The sequence below is a fragment of the Enhydra lutris genome, unplaced genomic scaffold, assembly GCF_002288905.1.
Source record: "Enhydra lutris kenyoni isolate GAN:26980312 unplaced genomic scaffold, ASM228890v2 scaffoldscaffold17, whole genome shotgun sequence".
Lineage (NCBI taxonomy): Eukaryota > Metazoa > Chordata > Mammalia > Carnivora > Mustelidae > Enhydra > Enhydra lutris.
Genome location: NW_019154101.1, coordinates 49,328,465 through 49,353,886, shown reverse-complemented (window position 1 = coordinate 49,353,886; position 25,422 = coordinate 49,328,465). Strand labels below are relative to the sequence as shown.

The 25,422-nt window shown below is 41.2% G+C and overlaps 1 protein-coding gene and 1 pseudogene across 1 annotated transcript in view; one reads left to right on the top strand and one right to left on the bottom strand.

Moving 5' to 3' along the window:
* The first annotated feature begins 5,547 nt into the window (after positions 1-5,547).
* LOC111147609 (ubiquitin protein ligase E3D) overlaps positions 5,548-25,422 on the top strand; it is a 138,019-nt gene continuing 118,144 nt past the window's right edge. The window contains 3 exon segments of the mRNA XM_022503764.1: positions 5,548-5,684; positions 15,313-15,509; positions 19,105-19,195. Coding sequence (XP_022359472.1) covers positions 5,608-5,684; positions 15,313-15,509; positions 19,105-19,195 — 365 coding nt within the window. The 5' untranslated portion in view covers positions 5,548-5,607.
* Positions 14,056-15,168, bottom strand: LOC111147719 (annotated as a pseudogene).

Below are 25,422 nucleotides of genomic sequence, written 5' to 3'. Positions count from 1 at the left end.
ACTACACTTACCCATTTGGTCAAGAAATAAATGTAAGTGCCTACCATGAACTATGAGCATACCATTGGTTTATCCACCAAGGAAAGAAAAGAAGATAAACACTGACAGGAAAGTTAGAAGAGAAGAAAGTTACTTCAAAATGAGGTAATCAAAAAAGGATTCACAGACAAGGTGGCACTGGAGCTAGGACAGTATGATGTAGACATGCCAAGACATGGAGCATGCATTTGAAGAAAGCAAAAGCACAACACAGGCCTGAGTGGTGGCCTGTTCTAAATCTTGATTGTGCTGGTGGTTACCTTAGTGTGTATATAATGTACACACAAAATGAATGCACCTTATCTGTAATTTCTTCCTTAAATTTGGTACGTCTTTGACCGATGCAATGAAGAATTACTGAGGTTTTAGGCTTCGGTAGATTGGAGGGGAGCAGTAAATAGGTAAATACAATAAAAGGAAATCACCATTTAAAGGCAAGGGAATCAAAATACTTATTTTCATATCATAAATTTCCAATAAAAACTGTAAGCTATTACACAAAACTTGCAGCTCTATACTTTTCAACGGTTTGATTTCAGGGAGAAATTTTACCTGAATTAAGGCTCACCTATTAAATGTATTGTTCCCATCCCTGTCCCCCCTCAAACAAAGGAGCACGTTAATAGCACTCACTCCTAACAAAGTAACAAAGAACAGACTAAAGTGGCCATACTGGCTGTGTGCTAGTGACACCTGACAGAATTTAGCAAAATAATTTAAGATTGTATTCAATACTTAGATCCCATTTGTAAGCAACTCAGAAAGGACTGCCTTAGAATTTGTTTTAACCTTGAACTCGTTCCAATGATCTAAGCTCTTAAAATTTAGTTATTAATTATTAAGTACATTTCAAGTGGCTTCTATTACATTTCATAGTTTAAGCACTCATGACTAGAGAGGGAACTCAGGCATAGTAAAAATAATGCCATTATCAACAAGTCTTCTTGGAACTTTATAATGCCATTCTCAATAAAATCAATGACTTAACCATGAAACCAAATCCAAAATGTGAATTAATTATGGTTATAGAAAAGCATCAAGAGATCAGAAAAAAAAAAAAGATAGTCTTCCTCTGCCATAAATGAAAGCATTAAAGCGCACTGAAATCTATGTGCATCCTTAATGTTTTACTAAGGAAAATACAAGCCTTTTGATATATTGGTGCGCTGCCCTATGTGCTTATGCCACAGAAAGCTTAAACTAAAAGCAGGAAAGCATAACGTAGGGAATTTTAGAGCTGAAGGAGACCCAGCTCAAATACAGGCACTCCAACTCATGAGAATTCAACTTAAAATTTTTCGCAGTGGCAGCAAGCCTCAGCCCCTAGTCAGCCCTGCCATCATGAGGGTAAACAACTCATATGCTTACAACTGTTCTTTATCCACACAATCATTCAGTTTTTCACTTTCAGTACAATATTCAATAAATTACACAACATATTCAAAACTTTTGTAGTAAAACGAGCTTTGATAGATTTTGCCCAACTCTAGGCTAATGTAAGTATTGTGAGCATGTGTAACATAGGTTAGATGTATTAAATGACTTCTCAAATTACAACGTTTTCAATTTATGATGGGGTTATCAGGACATAACCCCATCATAAATTGAGGAAGATCGGTACAGCAATTTTCAAATCGGTATTCTATGTAATTATATTCAGGATGTTAACAGGTTGGTCATTAGAAAAGTCTTTCTGGCCAGGTGAGACTGCTTTAAGCCTATGTGCTCCCAAATTATTTGTCATGGAACACTGTTTTGGGGGCAGTAAAGCAGTTCCTAGATTGAGAAGAGGGTTCAAGGAACATCAGTTTGGAAAACTCTGATCTTATGAAATTCCCTTAAGCGGATGACAAAACTGAGGCCTAGAGAGATCACATCTGGTTAGCTGGAGAAGAAAGAAAGCGAACAAAATCTTTCATTCCCAGGCCAGAGCTCTTTCCACCACTTTAACTACAAAATAAGGCTCTTCAAACTGTATGTAGTCAAACATTTAATTTATGTTTAACATTTTGGTTATGGTGTCACATTTTCTGGTTTGTGTATTAACTTGGGCATTTTTAGTTCTTCAAGAAATGGGTTCCTAATAATTAGATACACCTGGAGATTTACTATTGTTTAGTACTAATGAGGAATGATTTTGTTCAGAGTGGCAGCTTTAAGGAATCACTGAAATAAAGCATCTATACTACAACTGGTTTTAATTTACTCTTGTTAACAACTTCTGTCAGCTCAACTAAATCACTTTGTTATTAGGTGGTGAATTTCTTAGCATATAACGTCAACATATGCTGTCCATGAGAACATAGGAGACCTGTCTGCGTAGAAGAAAGCCAACAACAACGAAATTGAGAGATTTTTGTCTTTCTACAGTTCTGGGCTTATTTGTCAGGCAAACACTTGGTTTCTTATCCTTTTGGTAATTAATAAAAAAATGTTGATTGCTTTAACTAAGTCTCCAAATCAGATTATCACAGTGTTTCTCAAACTCCAGAGAACTGTAAGATAGTGTCAGAAACAATTCGTTCAGCTTTAAAGTAGTTGTGTACCACTCCCCCTCCCCTACCTCAGGGTAGGGGAGAAGAGTGGACGAAACCCAACAAGTAACGATTGTTATGCTGCAACTTTAAAAGGCTTGAGAATCAAAGGTGATAATGGTTAACAACTTCCTTATGACTAACCTGACTTCCTCTAATAAACTTCTGCACTCCTTTCCAACCCCCCACATGGAACATTAACTATGGCAGGCATTCTTGTCTCCTCAATCTTAAAAGAACCCGCCAGATGAAGGAGACCGCACGAAGCCTGGATTCCACCAACAAAGAGGTTACTCCGCGCGCCTTTATCTCACAGGTGCGACCTACACCCCAACCTTGCGCACCGCTGGGCCCCGGCGCAGGAGGCTCGGAAGCAGCCACCCCTGCCTGGGACCGCCCTCGAGCCTCCTCCCGGCCCCGACCCGCCGATCCCCGCGCAGCTCCCGCCCCTCCGGAAACCCGAGGGCTGCCGGCCGGTTTCCAGGCTCCAGGCGGGGCCAGGGCGGCAACACCCCCGACGCCACAGCCGACTGCCCCGCGGGGCGTCCCCGAGGCTCCGGAACCAGCCAGGCCGAGGAGGCCGCTCAAGGCCGGCAGCCGGCCTCGCGACCGCGCTGGGGGCGGGGACGCTGTTACCTGCCGTGGGCTCCGCCGCTCCCCGCCGGCGCCGCTCTCCTGGCAACCGCGGCAGCGACGCGGAGGTCGGGAGCCGAAGGGCCTAGTGACAGCTCCCAGCGTGCACTGCGCCCGCGCCCACGCTAGCGTCGACGTCGACGACCCGCGATCCCCGCCCCCGGTCCGTGCCTAGCCTCCCGGCGCAAGCTGTTGCTACAGCGCCCTCAAGCGGACGGTCGGGGAAGCCGCTCATGGCAACCAACCATTCGGATGGGCCTGGAAAGGGAATAGCGGATGTTTTCAACTCGCCAGCGCCAGCTACATCTTAATGGAGAGTTGGAAGGAATGCTAGGAATTGAGAACAGCTTTTATATATTATTTAAACAGTCATTTAAGTGTTATTTAAACGATTCCTCAATATTTCATATGGGGAACTTGAAGCCCAGAGAAGTTGGGAGACTGATGAAGTTAGCAGATAAATAGTTGTCATCAGGTTTAGAAATATTTTGAGTTTATGTCTCTCTAAATCATGTAGTTACTACGAGGAAGATTGCACTGTGTTGCCTAAACCGTAGGGTCAAAGGAAAAAAAAGATTGTTTTTTTGCAAATGTGTATACGAAATATATATATACATATATATATATTTATATATAATATAGATAAAAATGTGTATATGAACTATATATGAAATATAGCAATATAGCAATCTTTAAAAATAATCAAACACCCAAGTATGAAGACCATGCTGTGCTAAGACAAATATTTCCATACAATGTGGCAGCATTTAAGACTTAATAGCTTTGAGAACTAAAGGTGGAAGGTATTAGGAGTTGAAATCATCACTCATGATCACCATTATTTGAGGTGGAATAGTAATAAACTTAATTCTTTTAACTTCGTTGTTACCTCCATCCATGATTTTGAATTACTGTGGTGGATACAGGAATTTGTGAAGCACCACAATAAACTTTACCAACTGCAGATACTGATTTCAGAAAATTTGTCTTAAAATAGTATCTCTAGGGAAGTGGATTTGTTATTTGGAAAAATCTTCCTACTGAGAGGCTGTCAATAAACATGATTTTATGAAGACAAGTCATCACTGTTTCTGTTTTTAAAACCTAACAGTCTCTTGGTTTTTGTTTGTTTGTTTTTTAAAGATTTTATTTTTAAGTAATCTCTGCACCCAACCTGGTCTCGAACTTAACCTGGAGATCAAGCCTCCAATGCTCCACTGACCAAGCCCTGAGCCCCTTGTTTTTAAAGAATTCTTTTAAAGAATCCTTCTAAGTAACCCCCTAGCCTTATATCTTAATATTACCCTATTTTAAGTATTCTTACCACCATTTAAGTACTTACATTTTAAAAGATCTTTTTCTTTACTAGGTGAAACTTTGTGAAATTATCTTCTAGCACCAATAACATTATGACTTCTGTCAATCAGTTTTTACTTCTATAAAACGTGGCGAGTGTAAATGTACCTGTGGAATCATTCTCATCTTCCTTTTTTCAAAGACTATAGGAATAGCTAATCTTGTGATTCATGGTACTGGATTTACCCGCACACTCTTCTGTATAGATAACAGAAAACCTTTTTTTTTTTTTAATTTTTATTTATTTATTTGAGAGAGAGAGAGAGAGAGCAAAGAGGGGAGAGGGTCAGAGGGAGAAGCAGACTCCCTGCTGAGCAGGCAGCCTGAGGCAGAATTTTCCTTGATCCGCAGGGCCCCGAGATCACGACTGAGCCAAAGGCAGTTGCTTAACCAATTGAGCCACCCAGGCGCCCCAAGATAAGAGAAAACTTAACATTTTTGCAACTGTTTCTATCTTAGAGCCAATTGTGTCTAAATGCAGAAGTAATGTCAGGTCAATCCTGGACATTCGTTGCCTCGAACAGCGGAGAGCTACCAAAGAACTGACATGATTCATAAAAAAGATACTATAGTTGATTTAAAAAAATGAAACAAGATTGTGTTTTGGGTGAATATATCTGCTCTCCAACCTTCTGGGGTCAGTGCCCTCCTATATCTTCTCCATCAATCATCCCCCTCCCCTCCAGCCTCATTCTTACACCTGTACTCGGCTCGGATTTTTAAGGTCACTTCCTGGGAGACTACCGCGCCAGGCCACGCCCACAAGAGGAAGCGGGGAAGGACAGTTTGCCTCTCGCTGCTCCACCTTTGTCGGCGCTCTGACTCCGGCAGGGACTTGAATACGCTCACGCCCCCAGGTCGAGTTCTCGCGGCAGCGCGCTCTCCGCCCGGAAGGCGGCGCTGTGGGCTGGCAGGCTGTGTCGGCCCAGGGATCCGGTCCTGGACTCCCGCCCAGCCGCCGCAGCGCGGCCGCCACAGCCGCACGTGCAGCCGCTTCTGGCCCTCCTGGCCCCTATTCCCCTGAACCTGCGCCTGGGCGCCGGCTATGGCGGCAGCTGCGGCGGGGACGCGCGTGTTCCTGGAGGTGCGGAGATGGCTGCAGAGCGCGCTGCTGATCCTGGGGTAAGGCCGGCGCTGGGCGTGTGGGCAGCTAGGCGTGGAGCGTAACCGCGTTTCTGCTGCGTTCTGCGTTCCGCTGTTTCTGCTTGTCAGGGAGCCTCCGTCTCCCTCCAAAGGACGGAGTTTTGAGTTTCTTTCCAATTGCTTAGAACCTGTCATTTACTCAAAGTGGAGTTTCCCCTCCCACCCCTCGTGCTTTTATTCCCCCGTAATCTCGGCATCACCTGGGAGCTTTTTTAGAAAGGCAGAGTCTCAGCCCCACACCAGACCTGCAGAATCAGAACTTATGTTTTAACATGCTTTCCAGGACTCAAAATACACACTAAAAAGTCTGAGGAGCACTGATGTAAAGTAACAGTGCCAGGCTTTTCCAAAAACAGCCCCCCCCCCCCCCGAGTGCCTTGCCCGCTTCTTCGGGGGATCCTCATTAGAGGATAAGGTCCAATGTGAGAGCTTCCTGTTTTGTACATAAACTCGGGTTGGTCCTCCCCCCCCCCACGCTGTTGTCTGCAGCAAAACTGACACGTTCACTGAACGACTAACAAAGGTTGCAGACTTCTTATTGGAGCTCATTCTTATATTCGCATTCCGCGTTCCAATGAGAAGTCACCAAACGTTTCACTTGTTATTCACTACACCTACAAGAAACTTTTAGAAGAAAAGCTCCCGCGTTTGCTTGGTAGTGTGTGGCCCCCTCGATTATTCCCTTGTGACTACCGTTTCAAATAGAGTAAGTTAGATGTTAAAATCCTGGAACTTTTACTACTCGGGGCCGCTCAAGAGGTAGGCTGATGCTTTTCCTTAATCGGCCTTTTCCTTAAATCGTCCAGGTATAGGTGTGGCAGTTTGGGGTTTGGCATGAGAACGGAGTTCAAATCCTAGCTTTTTCGCAGGAGTAGAATCGTTTAATCTGAAGTTTTTCAATTTTAAAATACGGATGATATTTATTATTTTTTTCTTTCTCTTTTGTTTCTCTGTTTCTCCCTCTCCATCTCAAATCATAAATTCAGATAAGTATCTCCAATTACAGTCCACTTTGTAGGGTTATTAGTAGCCCCAAACTTAGCAAAACAAAAGCAAGACAAAGTCCCTACATCCTGTCATCAAAGGTGACCCTCAAAGTTTCTCTAGGTTACTCTCCCTTGTTTAAGCAGGTGAAGAAACCTGACTTTGCTAGACTACTAGTAGTTTGTCCCTAATGGTCTTTGGCTGTTGAGTTTTATCACCAACTTGCCCCTCAGGAAAACAAAAACAACCACTCTTCTGATTTCACTCAATAAGGATTGGTTTTTGCCACTTCATGAACTGTATATAAAGGATTTCATACAGTATGTACTTTTTGTTTCCGGCTGCTTTCCTTCAACAGCCTTCTGGGATTCCTGTTTTATCTGTGTCTATTTTTCTCTGAGTAATTTTCTACTGTATTAATAGACAATATATCTACCCATTCTATTGCTGGATATTTTGTGTGTTTCTAGAACTTGATTATTATGAATAAAGTTGCTATAGCATTTTAGTTGACATACATTTCATTTCTCCTAGGTAATTACCTAATTCTATTATGGTGTAAAGTCTCATTGTCATTTTAATTTGCATTTCCCTGATTAATAATGTTGAGTATCTTTTCATTTGCTTTTTGGTCATTCATATGTGTTCCTTTGGAAAGTGTCTTCTGATTTTTTGCCATTATAAAAAATCAGGTTTTTCTTATTGTTGAATTTAAAAACTTCTTTCTAGTGTCTGGAAATAAGATCTATCTTATTTATGCCTTGTGAATATGTGAACACTTACTCCCAGTCAGAAATTTACCTTTTCATTTTCCTAATAGTGTCTTTTCAGGAACAGAAAATTTTAATTATAATAAACTTCACTTTATTGCATTTTTTTCTTTAATGGTTAGTGTTGTTCGTATCTTAAGAAATCTTTACTTACCTCAAGGTTGTAAAATTTTTCCCATGTGTTATATAATTTTAACTTTTATATTTAGGTGAAATTCATTTTTTGTGTTTGGAGTGAGATAGGAGCCAAATTTCATTTTTTTTCCTATAAGGATATCTGGTAGTTCCATCACCATTAGTTTAAAAGAGTGCCATTTCTCCCATTGAAATAACACAATGTCTTTGTCAGGAAACCTTTGACTGTACTGTTTGGCATCATGTATGTCTTTCTTTCCTTTTACTGTTTAACATATGCCTTTATATATAAATTTCTAAAATCCTATGCTGAGTGTTTCTGAGTCCACTCTGATAATCTCTGCATTTTAATTAAACTTTTTAGTCTGTTTACAATTAATGTAAATGGTATGATTGAGCTTTATTCTTGTTCCTAATCTTAAATGTTTCTAGCATTTTATCACTAAGTACAATGAAATTGACTTTTGGCAAATCTATGTGGTAAATTGCATGGTTCCTTTCTATTCCTACTTTACTACAGGTTTTGATAGTGAATCTGTATTTTCTGTATTTTTACTGTATTTTCTGTATGATTTGTACATGTACTGTGATTTCATTTTTTTTCCTTTCATATTTACATCTATGAATTGCATTAGAAAAATTTGTTATGTTAAGCCATTTTAGTATTCCTGGGGTAAATGTTGGCCATTCATTTATTCAGTGCACAGATGTTTACTGAGTTCCTATTCCAGTGCTGAAAGCTCAGATTCTAAGTGCTGGGTATCCAACTGTGAGGAGTGACAATAGCAAAGATGAAAATTCATGGCTGTTGTTGAGCTTTTGGTCTAATGGTAGCAGTGGGTGAGAGGTGAGCAGAAATTACACAAAATAAATAAAATATATATGATATTGAAAGGAGATATAGAAAAAATAAAACAAAAAGGGATAGGGAGAAAAATTATAACCCCTTATTTCAAGTGAAAAAGCGATACTTGAGTAATAAACCCAAAGGGGAGAGGTTTAGAACTATATAATATCTGATGAAAGACTGTTTCCCTCCAAGAGAACAGCAAGTACGAAGAGGTGCCAAGTTCAGAGAGATGTGGGTGGGCTGGTGGAGCACATAGTAAATGGTCTTACAAAGAGGTATGTTAGTAAATGTTTAACAACCTGCATTCTTAGAAAACCAATGAAACTAACAAGAAATCTTCCCAATTTGTAGCATTTACTGATTCCTGTGGTGGAGATAGTCTTTCACCATGGATGATGTCAGGCAAGTGATGTCAACTATTTTGCAAAATCCCTGGAATTTTAACAACTGTCTCCAGTATATCTGTGGGTCTTATGGGCCATGGAAAGAATTTTAGCTTGTAATCAAAGTTTGATGGGAAGTCATTGGATAGTTTCAAGTAGGGTGTGGTATCTGAAAGAATGTAAGTACATGGTGAAGGAAGCTTCAAGTATGTAAAAGTTGTGGACAATTAGAGTCTCAAACACTTTATTTTTGGACAGTCTCAACCTTGAGAATAAGTTACTGTCACTCCTGAATACATTACTGGGGATTTCCTACAAATAAGAACATTCCAGGGCACCTGGGTGGCTCAGTGGGTTAAGCCTCTGCCTTCTGCTCAGGTCATGATCTCAGGGTCCTGGGATCGAGCCCCGCATTGGGCTCTCTGCTCAGCAGGGAGCCTGCTTCCCCTTCTCTCTCTGCCTGCCTCTCTGCCTACTTGTGATCTCTCTCTGTCAAATCAATCAATAAAATCCTTAAAAAAAAAAAAAAAAGAACATTCCGCCTGTAACCACCATGCAACCTTCAAAGCTGGGGAATATGTTACAACCATCTTACACTAAGACCTCACTCAAATTTTGCCACATGTCTACATAATGTCTCTAATAGTAAAAGAACACAGTTCAGAATCATGCATTGCATTTCATTGTCGTGTTTCCTTAGTCTCTTAAAATTGGAAGAGTTCCTCAGTTTCCCTTGACCTTCACAATCTTGACACTTCTGAAGATTACAGCCTAATTATTTTGTGGAATATCCTTGCCTCAAGATTGGGTTCCGACTATATATATCTCTGGCGGGAATATCACAGAAGTGATGCTGCATTCTTATTACATCCTATCAGGTATCACATGATTTTGACTTATTCCATTAAAGTTCATGTTAACTTTGAGCACATAGATAATGTCTGCTGTCGCCACTATAAAGTTACTCTTTTTTTTTTTTATAGGGCTGTAACATTTTTATTTAGGAAAAGATTTAGTGTGAAGCTATAATGGTTCAACTTAAACCATCCCTTTTTAAATAGAGGAGTCAATTAATGCAAAATATTTTTCCTTGTCTATGAAAACGAAATTGAACAGTATTTTAATGATAAGGAAATATAAGCATACACTTTAAACTAGCCAATGTGCACTGTCATAAAAGAAATAGGATGCTCTTTCTCTTCCCCTCCCTCAGCCATTCAAAGAAGAGAAGAATACTGCAAACTTTAAGAACCCTACCTAACCATCAGAGTAACTACAGAACAAGGGGAGCGCAGGATGAAACTATTTCTCTATATTCCAGAAGGCAGAAGCTTGGGTGCTCTGGCTTAAAAGTAAAAGCACAGGCAGGCAAAAGCTCACAGTAAATGCACATCAGAACAGGGCCTCGGTAAAGTTGTCTGTGGATTACTGCTTTTACAGGAAAGAAGAAAGAGAATCTGTAGTGGAGTAAACACACACACACAAACCATTTGTCACATTTACAGGAATGCAAACCTTTTGTATTCCCACGCTCATGGGTAGTTTTGATATACACTGCAAAGAGCTTCAGTATTCAGGAAGAATGTTGTAAGGTTGACAAAGGACATGAGAATTCTTCATGCTTCTGATATCAGATTTGTTGAGTCCAATAGAAGTTCTAACTCTTCCTACTCTTAACTGATTCAGTCGGGCAAGACTCTTTTTCTCTTTATATTCCATAAGTATTAATTGGAGAAGTCCTTTGCGACTGTGTGTAAATACCCTTGTTCCTCATCAGATTTGCATTTTATTCATTCATTTATTTACATCAGCATGGACCCATGATCTTTTATTCATTGGGTTACACTTTTTTTGCTCATGTTATACCAGATGTGTCTGGGGGAGTCCCTTCAAGAGGATTTTAATATGTTCCTATTATTCTTTTTTTAATATGTTCTTTTTTAACATGTTCCTATTATTCTTTGATTAATTTTCTTTTTTTTTTAAAGATTTATTTATTTATTTAATTGACAGAGATCACAAGTAGGCAGAGAGGCAGGCAGAGAGAGAGGAGGGGAAGCAGGCTCCCTGCTGAGCAGAGAGCCCGACGTGGGGCTCGATCCCAGGACCCTGGGATCATGACCTGAGTCGAAGGCAGAGGCTTTAACCCACTGAGCCACCCAGGCACCCCATGATTAATTTTCTTTCTTTGCACAGCAACATGTTCCAGGCTCATCTCATTCTTTTCCTTTTCCATCCCTGGATGTAGTTATTTTTTCAAGGAATGTCATTTTGTTTTGTGTACGTTCATTTGTTTTAAAGTGGAAAATCACTAGGGTGCCTGGGTGGCACAGCTGGTTAAGCATCCAACTCTTGATTTCTGCTCAAGTCTCAGTGTCAGGGTCAGCGGATCGAGCCTCACATTGGGGTCCCTCCTCAATGTGGAGTCTGCTTAAGATTCTTTCCCTCTGCCCCTTCCCCATCTCACACCTGCGTGCGCATGTACTCTCTCTCTTTCTCTCAAATAAATAAACTAAAAAAAAAAAAAATTTAAGTGGAAAGTGACCTTTAGAAACCAAAATCTAAGCACAAAGTATCCTCATTACTATTGACTGACATGTTACTCTTTCCAGGCCCTAGTGGACAAAACTAGAGTGTGTATGTGACATATACATAATATTCATGTACAAATGTATGCACATGTATTTGTGTTTGTATATCATACGTACATCTACACACATAGACATCTGTATTACTGGATCTCTTTATATATACATTAAAAACCGTGACTCTACACAGGTATTTTCAATTCTGGTCTACCACCATAGGATCCATTTTGATTTTTTTCCCTTTCCCTCTTTGTAATTCTGGTTTCCGACAGTGAGAATCCTGGCTTTTGTTATTCTCAGGACTTAAATTTATTTAGTCAATTCCCCTCTATGTAAGTCATCTCATGCTGGCATCCTTCGCTGCTTCCCTCCCCCTCCTCAGTCAGTGTTGACACCTTGGAGTCAGTGTTGGCTCCTCATTGGGGTCTGTTACAGAATGAATTTTTGTGTGTCCCCTCAAAATTCATGTGTTGAAGCCCTGACCCCCAATATGATGGTATTAGGAGATGGGGACTTTGGGAGGTAAGTAGGTTTAGATGAGGTCATGAGGGTGGAGCCACCGCGATGGGATTAGTGCTCTTAAAAGAGGAAATACCAAAGCTGCTTCTCTTCTTCACAGTGTGAGGATAAAGGTGGGGTTGTGGCCATCTGCAAGCCTAGTAGAGGGCTCTCAAGGAGAACCAAATCCCCTGGCGCCTTGATCTTGTACTTCTCAGCCATCAGAACTATAAGAAATGTGTGTTGTTTAAGCCCCCAGTCTATGGCGTTTTGTTTTGGCAGTCTGAGGCAGGCTCTGGAACCCCGAGTTGCCACTCCCACCCCCTTAGACTCCTCATCCCTCTTAAGATCTGATATCTCTGCGGGGTGGCTGTCCTAGTGGATGTCCTTCTTCTTCACCTCCACCCCAAGACTGTGGTTCTCCCACACTTGTATCGATGCCTCCTATGTTACTCAGCCCTCTAATGGGCTGAACTTTTCATGAAGGGAAAGAAGAGTGGTCAGCCAGAGACGGGGTGGGGCTGAGGCTTAGAAACACAGTTATCAGGGCAACTGGGTGGCTCAGTAGGTTAAGCCTCTGCCTTTGGCTCAGGTCATGATCTCAGGGTCTTGGGATCGAGCCCTACATTGGGCTCTCTGCTTAGCAGGGAGTCTGCTTCCCCCTCTCTCTCTGTCTGCCTCTCTTCCTACTTGTGATCTCTGTCAAGTAAATAAATAAAATCTAAAAAAAAAAAAAAAAAAAGAGAGACGCAGTTATCTCCCTTGAGGCACTTCTCGTGCCAGTGGCACAGTCCAGTTTGAAAATCAGTGAAGAAGCAAAATGGACAAATTGTGTACCTTTAGAGCAATGTTCAGCAAACTATAGCCCATGGGCCAACTCTAACCTGTGGTGCGTTTTAGTACAGTTTATGAGCTGAGAATGGATTTTACATTATTTAAAGCATTGTTAAAAATAGAATACATAGTATAATATGCAACAGACCATATATAGCCTGCAAAACCTGAAATATATGCCATCTGTCCTTCTGACCTCTTCTTCAGAGGATTATTATTTCTTAAACATCAATTCTTAAAACTAGACTTTTGACTCTGGGGCACCTGGGTGGCTCAGTCTGTTAAACATCTAACTCTTGATCTTGGCTCATGTTGTGATCTCAGGGTCATGAGATTGAGCCCCACATTGGGCTCTGCACTAAGCGTGGAGCCTGCTTAAGGTTCTGTTTCTCTCTCTCTCTCTTCCCCTCCTCCTGCTGGTACTCTCTCTTTAATTTAAGACAAAACAAAACAAAAAAACTAGACTTTTGACTCAAGAGTTTAAGGTTGTGTTTCTTGGAAAAGACTTAGGTTCTTGCCAGTTAAATACAGGTCCATATGCCTTCAAAAGGAACTAGCCAGAAAATAATCTTAAGATTTTGTAAGGCGAATTAAGAGACCTAATCAAGATTCACACCTGAACGCATGGTATAATCTCTGTGCTTAGATAATACTCAAGTAGATGGCCTGCCTTCTGTGTTTAGGTTATTCTGAGTTGCTGGCCTCTCCCTGCTGTCTGCACCTCTGTTACAATGCTAAGTGTATTTTAGCTTCATATGAGGACCATTTCTCTATGTCTTCCTCCCCACTGTACTTTTGGTCCCTGGTGGACAGGGAATAGACTGTATTTTACTCTCGATTGCCTATACCAAATGATTTGTGTTTGTAGCAACTTGGACTCGCCAGTTCTTTCATATTCATACATCACTAGATTGTTTTATTTATTTTTTTTAATTTTTAAAATTGACAAGTTCTTTTCTCCTGTACCTTTTGTTTCATGTAATCCTGGCCTCCTTATCAAAATCCTGTATGTCAAATGACAATACTTTATTACAAATAAAATAATTTATAATTATTTGTAAAAAAAAATTGTACAAAATTGTACCAAAAAATTATACAAAAAATTTTGTACAAAAAATTGTAATACTAGTCTTAGATGCAAGGATATTTCCCTGGCTTATACATTTACTGTTCAAATAACACTGACTGTGATAGGCACTGCAGGCCTCCCTGTGCTTCCATAGTACTCCATATTTATCACAGAGAAGTACAATGCAGTTTTTGTTTGTTTGTTTGTTTTGTTTTGTTTTGTTTTGACAGCCATATCTCTTAGAGGGGATAGGGCACTGGGGGCCAGCCCGGGGCGCTCCCTCTGCACCGCCTTTCACTGGCACTGCTTCCTGAGTCCTGCCGCTTCATCACAATGGGCAGCTCAGGAAGGCTGGAGAAGGGCTCAATGCACAGGGCCTGGAGCCCTTCCGCTGGTGGACAGCTGAGTGGGGAGAGCTGGTCAGAAGGCCAGACCCACCCACCGTGCATGCGGCCACACCATCCAGTTGGTGAAGCCACACTCTCCCAGTGTCTTGTCGTCATCCAGATGCTGGTCATCCTTGCACAGTTTCTGCTCATCGGATGGCCGCTTGAGGATGTCCTCGAGGATGCGCTTCAGCCCGAGCATGGTGCTCCACTCCTCGGTGTCCGTGAAGATGGTGGTCCTGTGGTTCTGGATTATGAGGAACCTGTCCCTGGGGTGGTGGGCTCCCCCCCACCCCACAGTGTGGCCTGCTGCTCCTGGCCCTGGCCTGGCCAACACGATGTTTTCAGGCTCCCTTGAGCATTCCTGTTTACTTGCCTGTGTCCTACTTGGGGTGGGCGGTGAGGGGCAGAGAAGGTATCTTGTTAATGGTTGTAGTCCCAGTACCTGGCTGTTACAGAATCAAAGAAGCTGTATTGAATGAATGAGAGAGAGAGAGAGTGAATGAATGTAAGAAACTGTGCTAGGGTTATGGGATGCAAAGATGAAAAAGCCACTGTCCATTGCTGCCTTGAGTCCTCTGACAAAATATTCTAAAGAACAAGTGCCTGATGTACAATAGACCAGCATTAGACTGTGCTGATTCAAAGAACCTGAAGTTGGAGAGATGCTGGGAGGAAATAGTGGGCTTTAGGAAGTGGAAGGTGGACGGTGCAAGCAGAATGGCTGTGGGAGCAACCCCAGGAAGGTCCAGGTTGGAGTAACTGCTGGAAGCATTAGGATAGAGAACTGGGGCACAGGATCACTATTAGCAATGGGGGAAAAGTGCACATTTATAAATGCATCATTGCCATAAAAAAAGCCAAGAATAAGAAATACATCCCCATACTTTCATGTTACAGTGACAGTGAAAAGTACTCTCTGACCTGATCGAAATCTTGTATAGAATGACTTCCTTTATGGTCCATTCCCTGCTATTCTTTTGGGGGCAGTGACTTTAGACAGTAGACTGTATTGAAGAGAAACAGATCCTTGGCCATTTTTGTCTGTTTTATCATGTGGTTTTCATCCCTGAGAAGTAATTTTTTGTGTGTTTTGTTTTTAATCACCAGGGAGCCTAAAGAAGGGGGTATGCCCATGGATATTTCTGTAGTGCCGTGCTCACTCCAGGTGAAGACCCCGGAAGGCTGCACAGAGCTCCAGCTTCCAGCAGAGGTCAGGCTTGTGCCTTCCTCCTGCCGAGGGCTGCGCTATGTCCCAGGAGAGGGACTGCACCTGCGACTGCAGGTGCAGACAGAGTCTGATGCCAGTGAGTGATCCCAGCGCTCCTCTTTCTGCATTTAGTTGTTCATTGTAGATCAAAGGTGATTTTTCCTTTGAAAAGTTGACCTTTTCCCAGATGAAAAAGCCTGTTCAGCAGCAGCATAGAAAAAGCCGGTCAGAAGGTTCTTTGTCAGCTCTGCCAGTTATTTAGCTGTGCAGTTGAACTTGCTGCTTACTTTTCTAGAGCTTTGTTCGGTGGCTGGGGGTAAAGGGGTGGTTAGTGGGTTTTTTTTTCTTCTAGTAGATTTTATTTTATTTTTTAAAAATATTTTATTTATTTATTTGACAGATCACAAATAGGCAGAGAGGCAGGCAGAGAAAGGGGGGGAAGCAGGCTCCCTGCCGAGCAGAGAACCCAATGCAGGGCTTGAACCCAGGACCCTGGGATCGTGACCCGAGCCAGAGGCAGAGGCTTTAACCCACTGAGCCACCCAGGCGCCCCTAGATTTTATTTTTTAGAGTAGTTTTAGGTTCACAACAAATTAGCGGAAGGCACAGAGATTTCCCACATAACCCCTGCCTTGTTTCTTTAATTGTGAAAGCTCACAGTGTTGATAGGAAGATGAAATCAGATGGTAGTTGTGCAAGACCTGGTGGATTTTATTTTATTTTATTTTATAATTTTTATTTTTTATAAACATATAATATATTTTTATCCCCAGGGGTACAGGTCTGTGAATCGCCAGGTTTACACACTTCACAGCACTCACCATAGCACATACCCTCCCCAATGTCCATAACCCCACCCCCCTTCTGCTAACCCCCTTCCCCCAGCAACCCTCAGTTTGTTTTGTGAGATTAAGGGTCACTTATGGTTTGTCGACCTGGTGGATTTGAAAGCGTGACATAGAAATTCATCCAGTCAACAAATGCTGCCTTACACTGTGTGCTAGGTTTTGATCTAGGTGCTGGGGATACCTTCTGGGAACTCTGCTAGTGAACACTCTGGGAAGGCCTCTGCCTTTAGGAGAGCTTATGTTCTTGTGGGTGGGAACAGATAATGAACAAATAAGTTACTTGGATACAGAGAAAAGTGCTGTGGTCAAAGAGAAGCAGAATAATGGGGTAGGGAGTGACTACGGTGAAAGGTACTCAGGGAAGGCCCCTCTGAGGAGGGACAATATTTGCCCAGAGAACTGAGTGATGGAAATGATTCCATCCATGGAGAGACATTTTCAAATAGAACACTATAGATACAGATTTTGAAATTGAGTTTCATGCATAATTTGATTTTGGTTATTGCTATGCCAGTTATATTTCTAGTATTTTGTTATTGCCAGGTTGAGTCAGTAAGATGGTAGAAATGTTTCTCAGAATAACTTATTGAATAAAATTATTGGCTCATTGCATCTCTTCCCATGTAAGTAATGTGCTTTAGAGAATTAAAAATGATGTGAAAGGGGAAATAGTCTGTAACAGACCCGTGAGATGCTCATTATCAGGAAAGGATTATGATTCTTTCAACTGCATTCTGAGACTTCGTGGCTGCCTCATCTATACTAAGCCTTTCATTTGAGCTTCGTGGAGTCTCGAGGTGGGGTCAGCAGGATGGTTTTGAAGAGCCATGTAGAAGATGTGGAGCATTCCCCCGAGTTCTTTGCTGCTTTTTTCATTGGAGAGTAAGTTTTACTCAAGTCCTTAATCAGTGAATAACTAGTCTTGAGTTGGGCAGAGTTGGATTTAGGAATAAGGCATAGGGAACCAAAATGTCATGGAGCTTAAGTGACATACCCACATGCTAAGAATGACTACTGTAATAACCACGGAAAGAAGAATGGGGTCACCAAGATGGAAAATAGACTGATGATGGAAACTGGGCAAAGGTGGGCACAAAAGCTGCACTGGGGTATTTTCAGATCTGCTGGTTTTCTGGATTTGTGATTTTAGGTCCCATACTGAGGAGGTATGGGGTCTTCTACAGACACAATTGGTTTGTTGCCTGCATGGTTAATAAATAGCAAAACTTGAACTATTTTTTTTTTTTTTTAAATCAGCAAGCAGGATTGTTTCACTGTAACCATAGGACAGAGTAAGTTGACTGCTGATTGTTGGTTCACATATTGCTTGATTCCATTGGTCTGCTCTGGCTTTACATTTTTAAAACATTTTACTCAAATATCTGAAAAGGAAGACTTTCAAAAGCCCTGTTCTGCAGTGCATGGAAGGGTATGCAAAATAGAACTCAGTACTTAATAGCCTTAGTGCTTTTCGCTTAATAGGTGGTGAGTAAATATTTGCTGAATGAATAGATATCAGACTGGTGCATACTGATTTTGACTTGAATCAAAATGTAGTGTAGGAAGACTTGATATTGTTAGCATTCAGTTGTGTTTTGAGATTTTTAAAAAGTTGACTTTTCAACTGTAATTGTTCTTTTAAGGACTATAGTAAGCCTATTGTTGTGCTATTCTGAATGTAACATAGGTCAGATCAGGACCCTTGACATGGAAGTGGCTACATAAAGTCTGAGAGAGCACCAGCATGGGATTCATCCCCAGGTGGCAGTACTCTCCCACGATGCCACCTGGTCCAGCAGTTCTGACTTGAACCTGAGCCGCGGGATCATGCTGGGTGACCAGCAGAGGGGAGTGTTTCACTGAAAATTTGTTTCTTGGTTCGGAAAAGACTATTTTGGATGACTTACCCAGGTCTACTTAATATCTGTTCAAAATTAAAGAACACCGTTTATTTCACCTCAGTGCTACAGGGATTGGCAGATACCCCCAGAAATTAAAAGGACGAATTTTTAATTGCCAAGGATTAAACTTTCTACCATCAGTCTTTAAAATCTTAATATACAAAGTAACATAAACCAAGTTCGAATTGCTTAATTCTAATGAGTTTGACCTCATTCCTTTAAATTTTTTTTTACAGACATATTTTTGTGTGTGGATGTTTTGTTTTGGGGGAGTTTTTTGGGAAATGAAAGTTTCCTTTCTTCATGAATAAAATAATGGAAACTGAGGGAATGCTGTGCTTCACATAATGGAGGAAATAATATTTTTCCATAGCTTTAATCGGAAATTGAGTTTTGCTTTTAGAAGATTGAATTCTTCTTAGGAGCCATTCCATTCCTAGGAACCTGTCCAGTGAAGACCAGTTTCAAGATTCTTCTTGTTTGTATGTACTGGTGATTGGCCAGAGTGGAATTAGACTTTGTTTTCATCAAATTAAACTTAAGTTTAAGAAGTAGAAGCAGCAGTCACACTGATGAAAAACTGGATGTAGGATGGTGAGACCCCCTGTAGTTGGCTTGATGTGAAAGCAGTTGTTCCCTTTCTCCTTCCTTAATGTTGGTATTTATGGAATGAGTGAAATAACGCACTGGTATGTTACAGGCATAATCTAGGGTGATACCTAGCTCTGAAACACTTAGCAAAATCTGTTGTTTTTGAGAAAACTAGGTCACAATATTTGCTTCTGGTTGAGTCATCAGATAATGCTAATTAAATGTGTACTTCTGGGTGGATCGTAAACAATGTTTATTGATAGTAATGTATTGTGGCTGTTAAACTCTTCAAGTATGTTAATATATTTGTCCCACACCTCTGAGATTTTCTCTTTCATCGATTTCTCTTTAGAACTGATTTCAATGTTTAATCAAAGCTCACAAGCCCAAGGATGTTGCACATTTTATTGCCAGTCCTGCGGTGAAGTCATAATAAAGGACAGGTAAGGAATGTATTTTACGTTGATTAATTCTGTGCCTGGCAATGGTTTTCTTTTTTTCTATCAGAATTATTGAAGTAATTACCAGGGAAGCTGTATATGGCCTTAGAATGAGAGCCAGCTTAATGTCACTTTGAACAAAATCGACCATAAAACTCTCCAGCAATCATAGAGCAGTTAGGCCTTCTAAAGGTGACAGAGGGGAACATAGCATGCTGGTTTTGAGGGAGGAAGGCTTATCTTGATGGAAGCCTGTGCTGGTCACTGAAGCATGTCTCTTCTGAAAAGAGGCATGGGCTTTGGTGCATGTTTTATCCATCATGTTGGTGAATGAGGTTTGTTCCACATTAAGCGAATTTTCTAAATCCCAGAGGCTCTTGCAACGCATCTTTTTATTTGACCTATTTCTATTAGTCCCTTTCGAAAATCCATTTCCTATTTCCCTGCTTATTAAAACAGAGCATACAGAGCACAAATTAACCTTTTCTTGATGGTTAGGTTAATCTTATTACCTGTCCTTGCAGTGTGCTGTGATTACTCTGTTGAGATGCGAAAAGGCCTTTTGCTATATTCTTTGTATTCCAAAGGTGTCTCTTTTCGTTATTTTTTCCTTCTTCTCCTTTCCTTCTGTCAACCTACTTGTTTCCTGGGCACAAAGCCTTTCCCCTGAGTTTTCAGCTTCCACTCGTAGGTTGGAAAGACAGATCAAAACCTTATTGTTGTTAACCATCCTTAAAGAAAGAAGTTAGATTTTCTCATTAGATATGTTTCCTCTGAGACAGGTGCCTGAGACTTATCTGGGGATGGCTCCTTCTCCACTTCTGAAAACTCCTTCTCTTTCAGTGGTCCTTGTCTCAATGAACACCAGACTCTACCTGCACAGAGCTTCCTCTCTCCCCTGGAATGTGCCCCACACCTCCTCTCTCCCTCTGGTTAGCTCCTACCTAAATTCATCTGACAGGGCATCTGTTGCCAGGAGCCTTCCCTGAACCTTGGGTTGGTTTATATGCTCCTCCCAGGTCTATTTGCCTGTCTTCCCATCTGAGCTGCGGGCTCTGGGATGTTGGAATAGTCTTATTGACCTGTATCCCTGTATCCCTTACCTCCACTCATATTTAGAGTGCAGTGTAGGGTAGGGGCTAGTGGTAGAGACTCAGAAGCCAGACTGCCGGGGTTTGCATCCACCATTTACCAGCTGTGGCTCTGGGCAAGTTACTTAACCACTCCATGCCTCAGTTTTCCTATTCAAAAGTATAGCAGACAATAGGAGCTACCTCATGGGGCTGTTGGGAGAATCAAGTGAATTTAAATATTTATAGCAGTGCCTGGCACATAGTAGGCATTCGGTATATGATGGCTACTGCTATAATTATTATTCTTATCACCGTCAGCCCCAGCATCAGGCCACAGTGCCTGATGAATAGTGTACTCTCAATAAATTCTTCCTGGGTTGAATTGAATAAACAGTAGGATGTTTATTTTAGCCTTCCACCAGCCTCTCTTGCTTACTTTCTGATTCCTGGCGGTGCCCCAGGTAGATGAGATCATGGAAAGTTACCCTAGTATAAATGGGGGGATTTTGAATGGAGCACCTCCGAGTGATTATCTTGGGTAGGAGATGAGGTGACCGAATCCACGGAAGAGAGGAGAATGTCCTTGCTCAGATTACCTACGGGCTGAAGTTGCTATAGAGTATGCAGTCCGTGACGGACCCACTGTAGCCTGAAATGTCCAGAGGATTCCACTTCATGTTGTAGTTAAACTCAGAAACTTGTGCTTCTCTCAGTCTGTTTCAGGCTTTGGTTGAATTCCCACATGAAGTTTCTGGAACATGCATTCCTATATAACAATGGGGGGACCTAGTAGTCACAGAAAGAGCAAGTGAAGTGCAGTGTAGCCCTATTTCCTTGTACTGCTCCCCATAAGGGCTATGCTCATTCATTATTGGCCGATATTTGTGTTTCCTCGGGAAGGGATGATGATATAAAAAAATGGTTACCTGTAGCGATTTTTCCCATGCAGGAACTAAATCTTCTGTTTTTTTTTGTCAGTCCTTTTTCTGATCGTAGAATTGAGAAGGCCTTACAGGTGAACCCGGAGGGACAGTTTCACTCTCCCTAACCATGACCATCTGGAGGCTGAGTGGTGTAAAGCAGGAGTAGGAGAATGGGACCTCGGGTTTGAACTCCAGCTTCACCACTTAATAGCTCGGGAGCCTTGTCCATGTCACCTCAGCCACTTCTCAAGTTGACATGCGTCTTCTTCGACATGTCAGGAGGCTGAATCTTGGTGATGGAGAAAACTTAGGAGCTTATTTAGACCTAACTTCCATTCTAAACAGGAACTCCTGTTGGGTTTCTTCCTCTTCTTTGTAGAAATTCAAACCTGACCTATCACTTCCTGCTTAAAATTCTGTAATGCTTTCGATTTGTGTTTCTTCTTAAGTAGACATAATAAGGCCTGTTTTCCAAACCTGTCGGAAGAATTAAAGGCTGTCATATATATGATAGCAAAAGCTTGACAAGCTCTTTTGAGTTGGTTTTATAGACTCCTTCCACCCCCTTTTGCATTTTGGTCTTATTAGCAAACTAGCAAGTTATCTTGTTTAGTGTGTCGGGTCGTTTTGATTCAGGACTCTATTTTTTTTTTCTTTTCTTTTCTTTTTTTTTTTTTTTTAAAGATTTTGTTTATTTATTTGTCAGAGAGAGAGAGAGCAAGCACAGGCAGACAGAGTTGCAGGCAGAGGCAGAGGGAGAAGCAGGCTCCCTGCCGAGCAAGGAGCCCGATGCGGGACTCAATCCCAGGACGCTGGGATCATGACCTGAGCCGAAGGCAGCTGCTTAACCAACTGAGCCACCCAGGCGCAGGACTCTATTTTTAAGGTGTGCCAGGGAAATGACCTTCCTTTCTCCCTTTTTCTTTCTGAGAAGATAAACATTGACTTGACTTAGCTCTTGCCTCACTTAAACAAGGCTTACCTGAAAGCCTTTTCCTGTCACACCTGTGTGTCTGGCAAGTGTATGCCTCTTGAACAATGCAGAAAAATATTTAGTAGGAGATTCAAGGCTTTGCTTACATTTCACTCTTGGGCAGCATGCCCCATGCCGGTTTGTTGGAAAAACAAGCATCCTCCAGTATCTGCACAAGGACTTCATGTTGACTTTTTGCATTAAACCCAGTGGTCTTCTCATTTTTCCCTCAGTTATCTGATTTATGTGGGTGGTAAGGACAGCTTTTGTGCTTGTTAAATAGAAGACAAAACCCAAAGAGGTTTATGTGTCCTATAATCAAACCCAACTAACTGTTAGCATCTTTTCCAGGAGGGCACCTTGGGTTAGGTTGATTTATCTGTACCAGGAACTCCTCTGATAAGCGGGTGGAGGAGAGTTAAGATCTGCATACTGGCTTGCCTTAATATCTAGGAACAAGTCACTTTAATTTTCTAGGCCTCAGTTTGCTTATCTGTAAAGTGAGTTGGATTAGATACAACTATAGGAGTCCTACCAGCAGAAAATCCTGTGATGAGTGAACCGCATAAAGTTGTACCTTGGGTTCTGTGATTGATGATCATTTGGAAAGTGCAAGACTAATCCTTGTTCCTTTTTTTTCCTTTATTGAAATTATTCTCATCAAGCAAATTATAGAAATAAGGTACAGAGGACTATTTAATCTATTAAGACTCATTGATGGCTTTTAATACATATTAGAATCAAGGTGCATGAAATCTGCTAATTATAGCAATCTTTTTTTCTTAATTTAGGAACATGTGATTTTAGCCATCTGTTTTGGTCATTTGAAAATAGATAATGCCTCATTTCCTTACCATAAAATTCTCCAGTTTACATTTTTACTAGTTCAAAGTATTTGTATAAAAATTGTCTTAACTTGGGCACCTGGGTGGCTCTGTCAGTTAAGCATCTAACTTGATTTCGGCTCAGGTCATGATCTCAGGTTCATGAGATCGAGCCCCATGTTGGGCTCCATGGTCAGTGTGAAGCCTGCTTGGGATCATCTCTCTCTCTCTCCCTCTGCCCCTTCCCCCACTCTCCCTCGCTAAAAAAAAAATTGTCTGAACAGGTACAGTTTTTGATTATGCTAGGCCCTAATACCAAGTAATAATAATGACAGAATTTACTTTTTTGAAAAATAGTCTCAGAAACAGCTGCATGTTCATCGTGTTTAGAATTTGTTTCTCCTAGAAATAAATTTATGCCAAATGTGAGTTACGTACATCAGTTGGCCAAACAGACTTTCAGACATAAAAGCTTTTGATTTTCAGTCCATTTGTGAGGTCTCCTAAGGTCTCTGGACAGGCCTTCCTCATTCCACCTGCACCAGCAGAGCTGGGTGTCAGCCAGCAGTTAGGGAGGCTTTGAGAACTCTAGAAGAAAACAAGTAGAATGGACTTTATGGAAACATAAGAGATGTCAGAGTATCCAACCATTTGGTCCACTTGACAGGCCAGCTATAATTACAGTCTGAAACTAACTCCTCCTATGAATGCAGTCACTTTTCTTTGAAAGAGAACAAAGAAGGGAAAAATGAGTACAGGCACAAATTAGATTGTTGATAACATTTTTGGGAAAAAAATGATACTTTTATGAAGTCTAATTGTACTAGGTACATAATGGTAATAAAATGTAAATTTGGTTCATAGGATTTGTTGTCTACCAGTCGGGCATTACCAGTTGAAGTTATCTAAATTTCGGCAGCCATATTTTGAGCTTTACATATTTGATGTTGTTCTTACGATTCTTAATGTCCACTTGGTCACAGTCTGTGAAGGCTCTATGTGTGTTACCATTGTTATTTCACTGAGTAATGGCTAATTTTAAAGTTGAGGGGCATTTCATTTTCTTGTCTACATGTTTAGCATCATCAATCAATAGCATTGATTAACATCGTGTATTTTATTTGTCCCTAAAGCTTGTGGTTAAGATGCATTAAAAATAACTAGCAAATTTTAATTTATTGCAAGCATGTGTTGTTGTTCATGTTATTTTAAGTTAAGAGATAATTCAAGAAATCACTTTACTCTTTTTCTGAGCTTCAGCAGGTTTTTACCTAAAAACTGCCTCGAAAAAAATGGTATCTATTTTATTTTGAAAATTCTCTTGGGAAGTAGATCATATCAAAGTTTCAGAGTTTTTGACAGATATACTTCAAGTAGAGCTGTGATTATAATACATCCTTTCTTCTAAAAGGTTTTAAGTTTTTCAAAATACCAGAAAAATTCTTTCTGTTGTAAAAACACTTTTATCTTTGCAGTGACTTGTAAATTTGGCACTTTCTTGCTCCTGATGTCTTATGTAGATAGTTATGGGATATAATACAGCTTTTATTCATTGTGATACAGGCTCAAGTTCAGTTTCAAATACCACATTTTGTGCTAATGTGCATCAAGTCTCCCAGATCTCTGTCAATCTTGGTGCAGTTTCCTCTCTGTGACCACGTGTGAGATTTTGGCATTGGTGTCTTTTGCACTGTATTGGGAATCTGTTCATTGACACTACATGCAAAATGTCAAGAGACAGAGCATCTTAGTGCTGGAGAAGATTTAGGAGCCTGTCTAGGCCTGTTTCACACTCTAAACAGGTTCTCTTACTTGCTTCTTTATAAAAATTCAAATCTGTCCTATCACTTTCCTGCTTAAAATTATGTGACGCTTCCCACCTATTTCTAGAAACCAGTCCCTACCCCTTAGGTTGGCATGTCACACCCCACACAGTTTGCCCCCATTCCACCTTTTCTGATGTTCTGCATTGTCAGGGGAGGGAATGTATTCCAATGGAAAGAATTCAGTTTTGGAGCCCAGAAGACCTGGGTTGAGATCTTGCCTTTATTCATCACCTCTAGCTCTGTGAACTTACACAAATGATTTAACATTTCAGAGCCTATCTTTCCTCCTCTGTAGCAGGGGAATAGAAAGTCTTACCTCATGAAGTTGTAGTAAGCAGTAAATGGAATAAGGTGTATATAATGCCCACCAGAGGTCTCCTGAAAGTCAGTTAAATATGCAGACTCATGGGGCACCTGGGTGGCTCTGTTGGTTAAGCATCTGCCTTCAGCTCAGGTGTCAGGATCCTGGGGTCCTGGGATCGAGCCCCATGTCAGGTTGAGCAGCGAATTTGCTTCTTCCTCTCCCTCTGCCCCTCCCCTTACTTGTGCTCCCTCTTTCTCTCTGTCTCGAATAAATAAATGAAATATGCAGACTCACAACACTACCACAT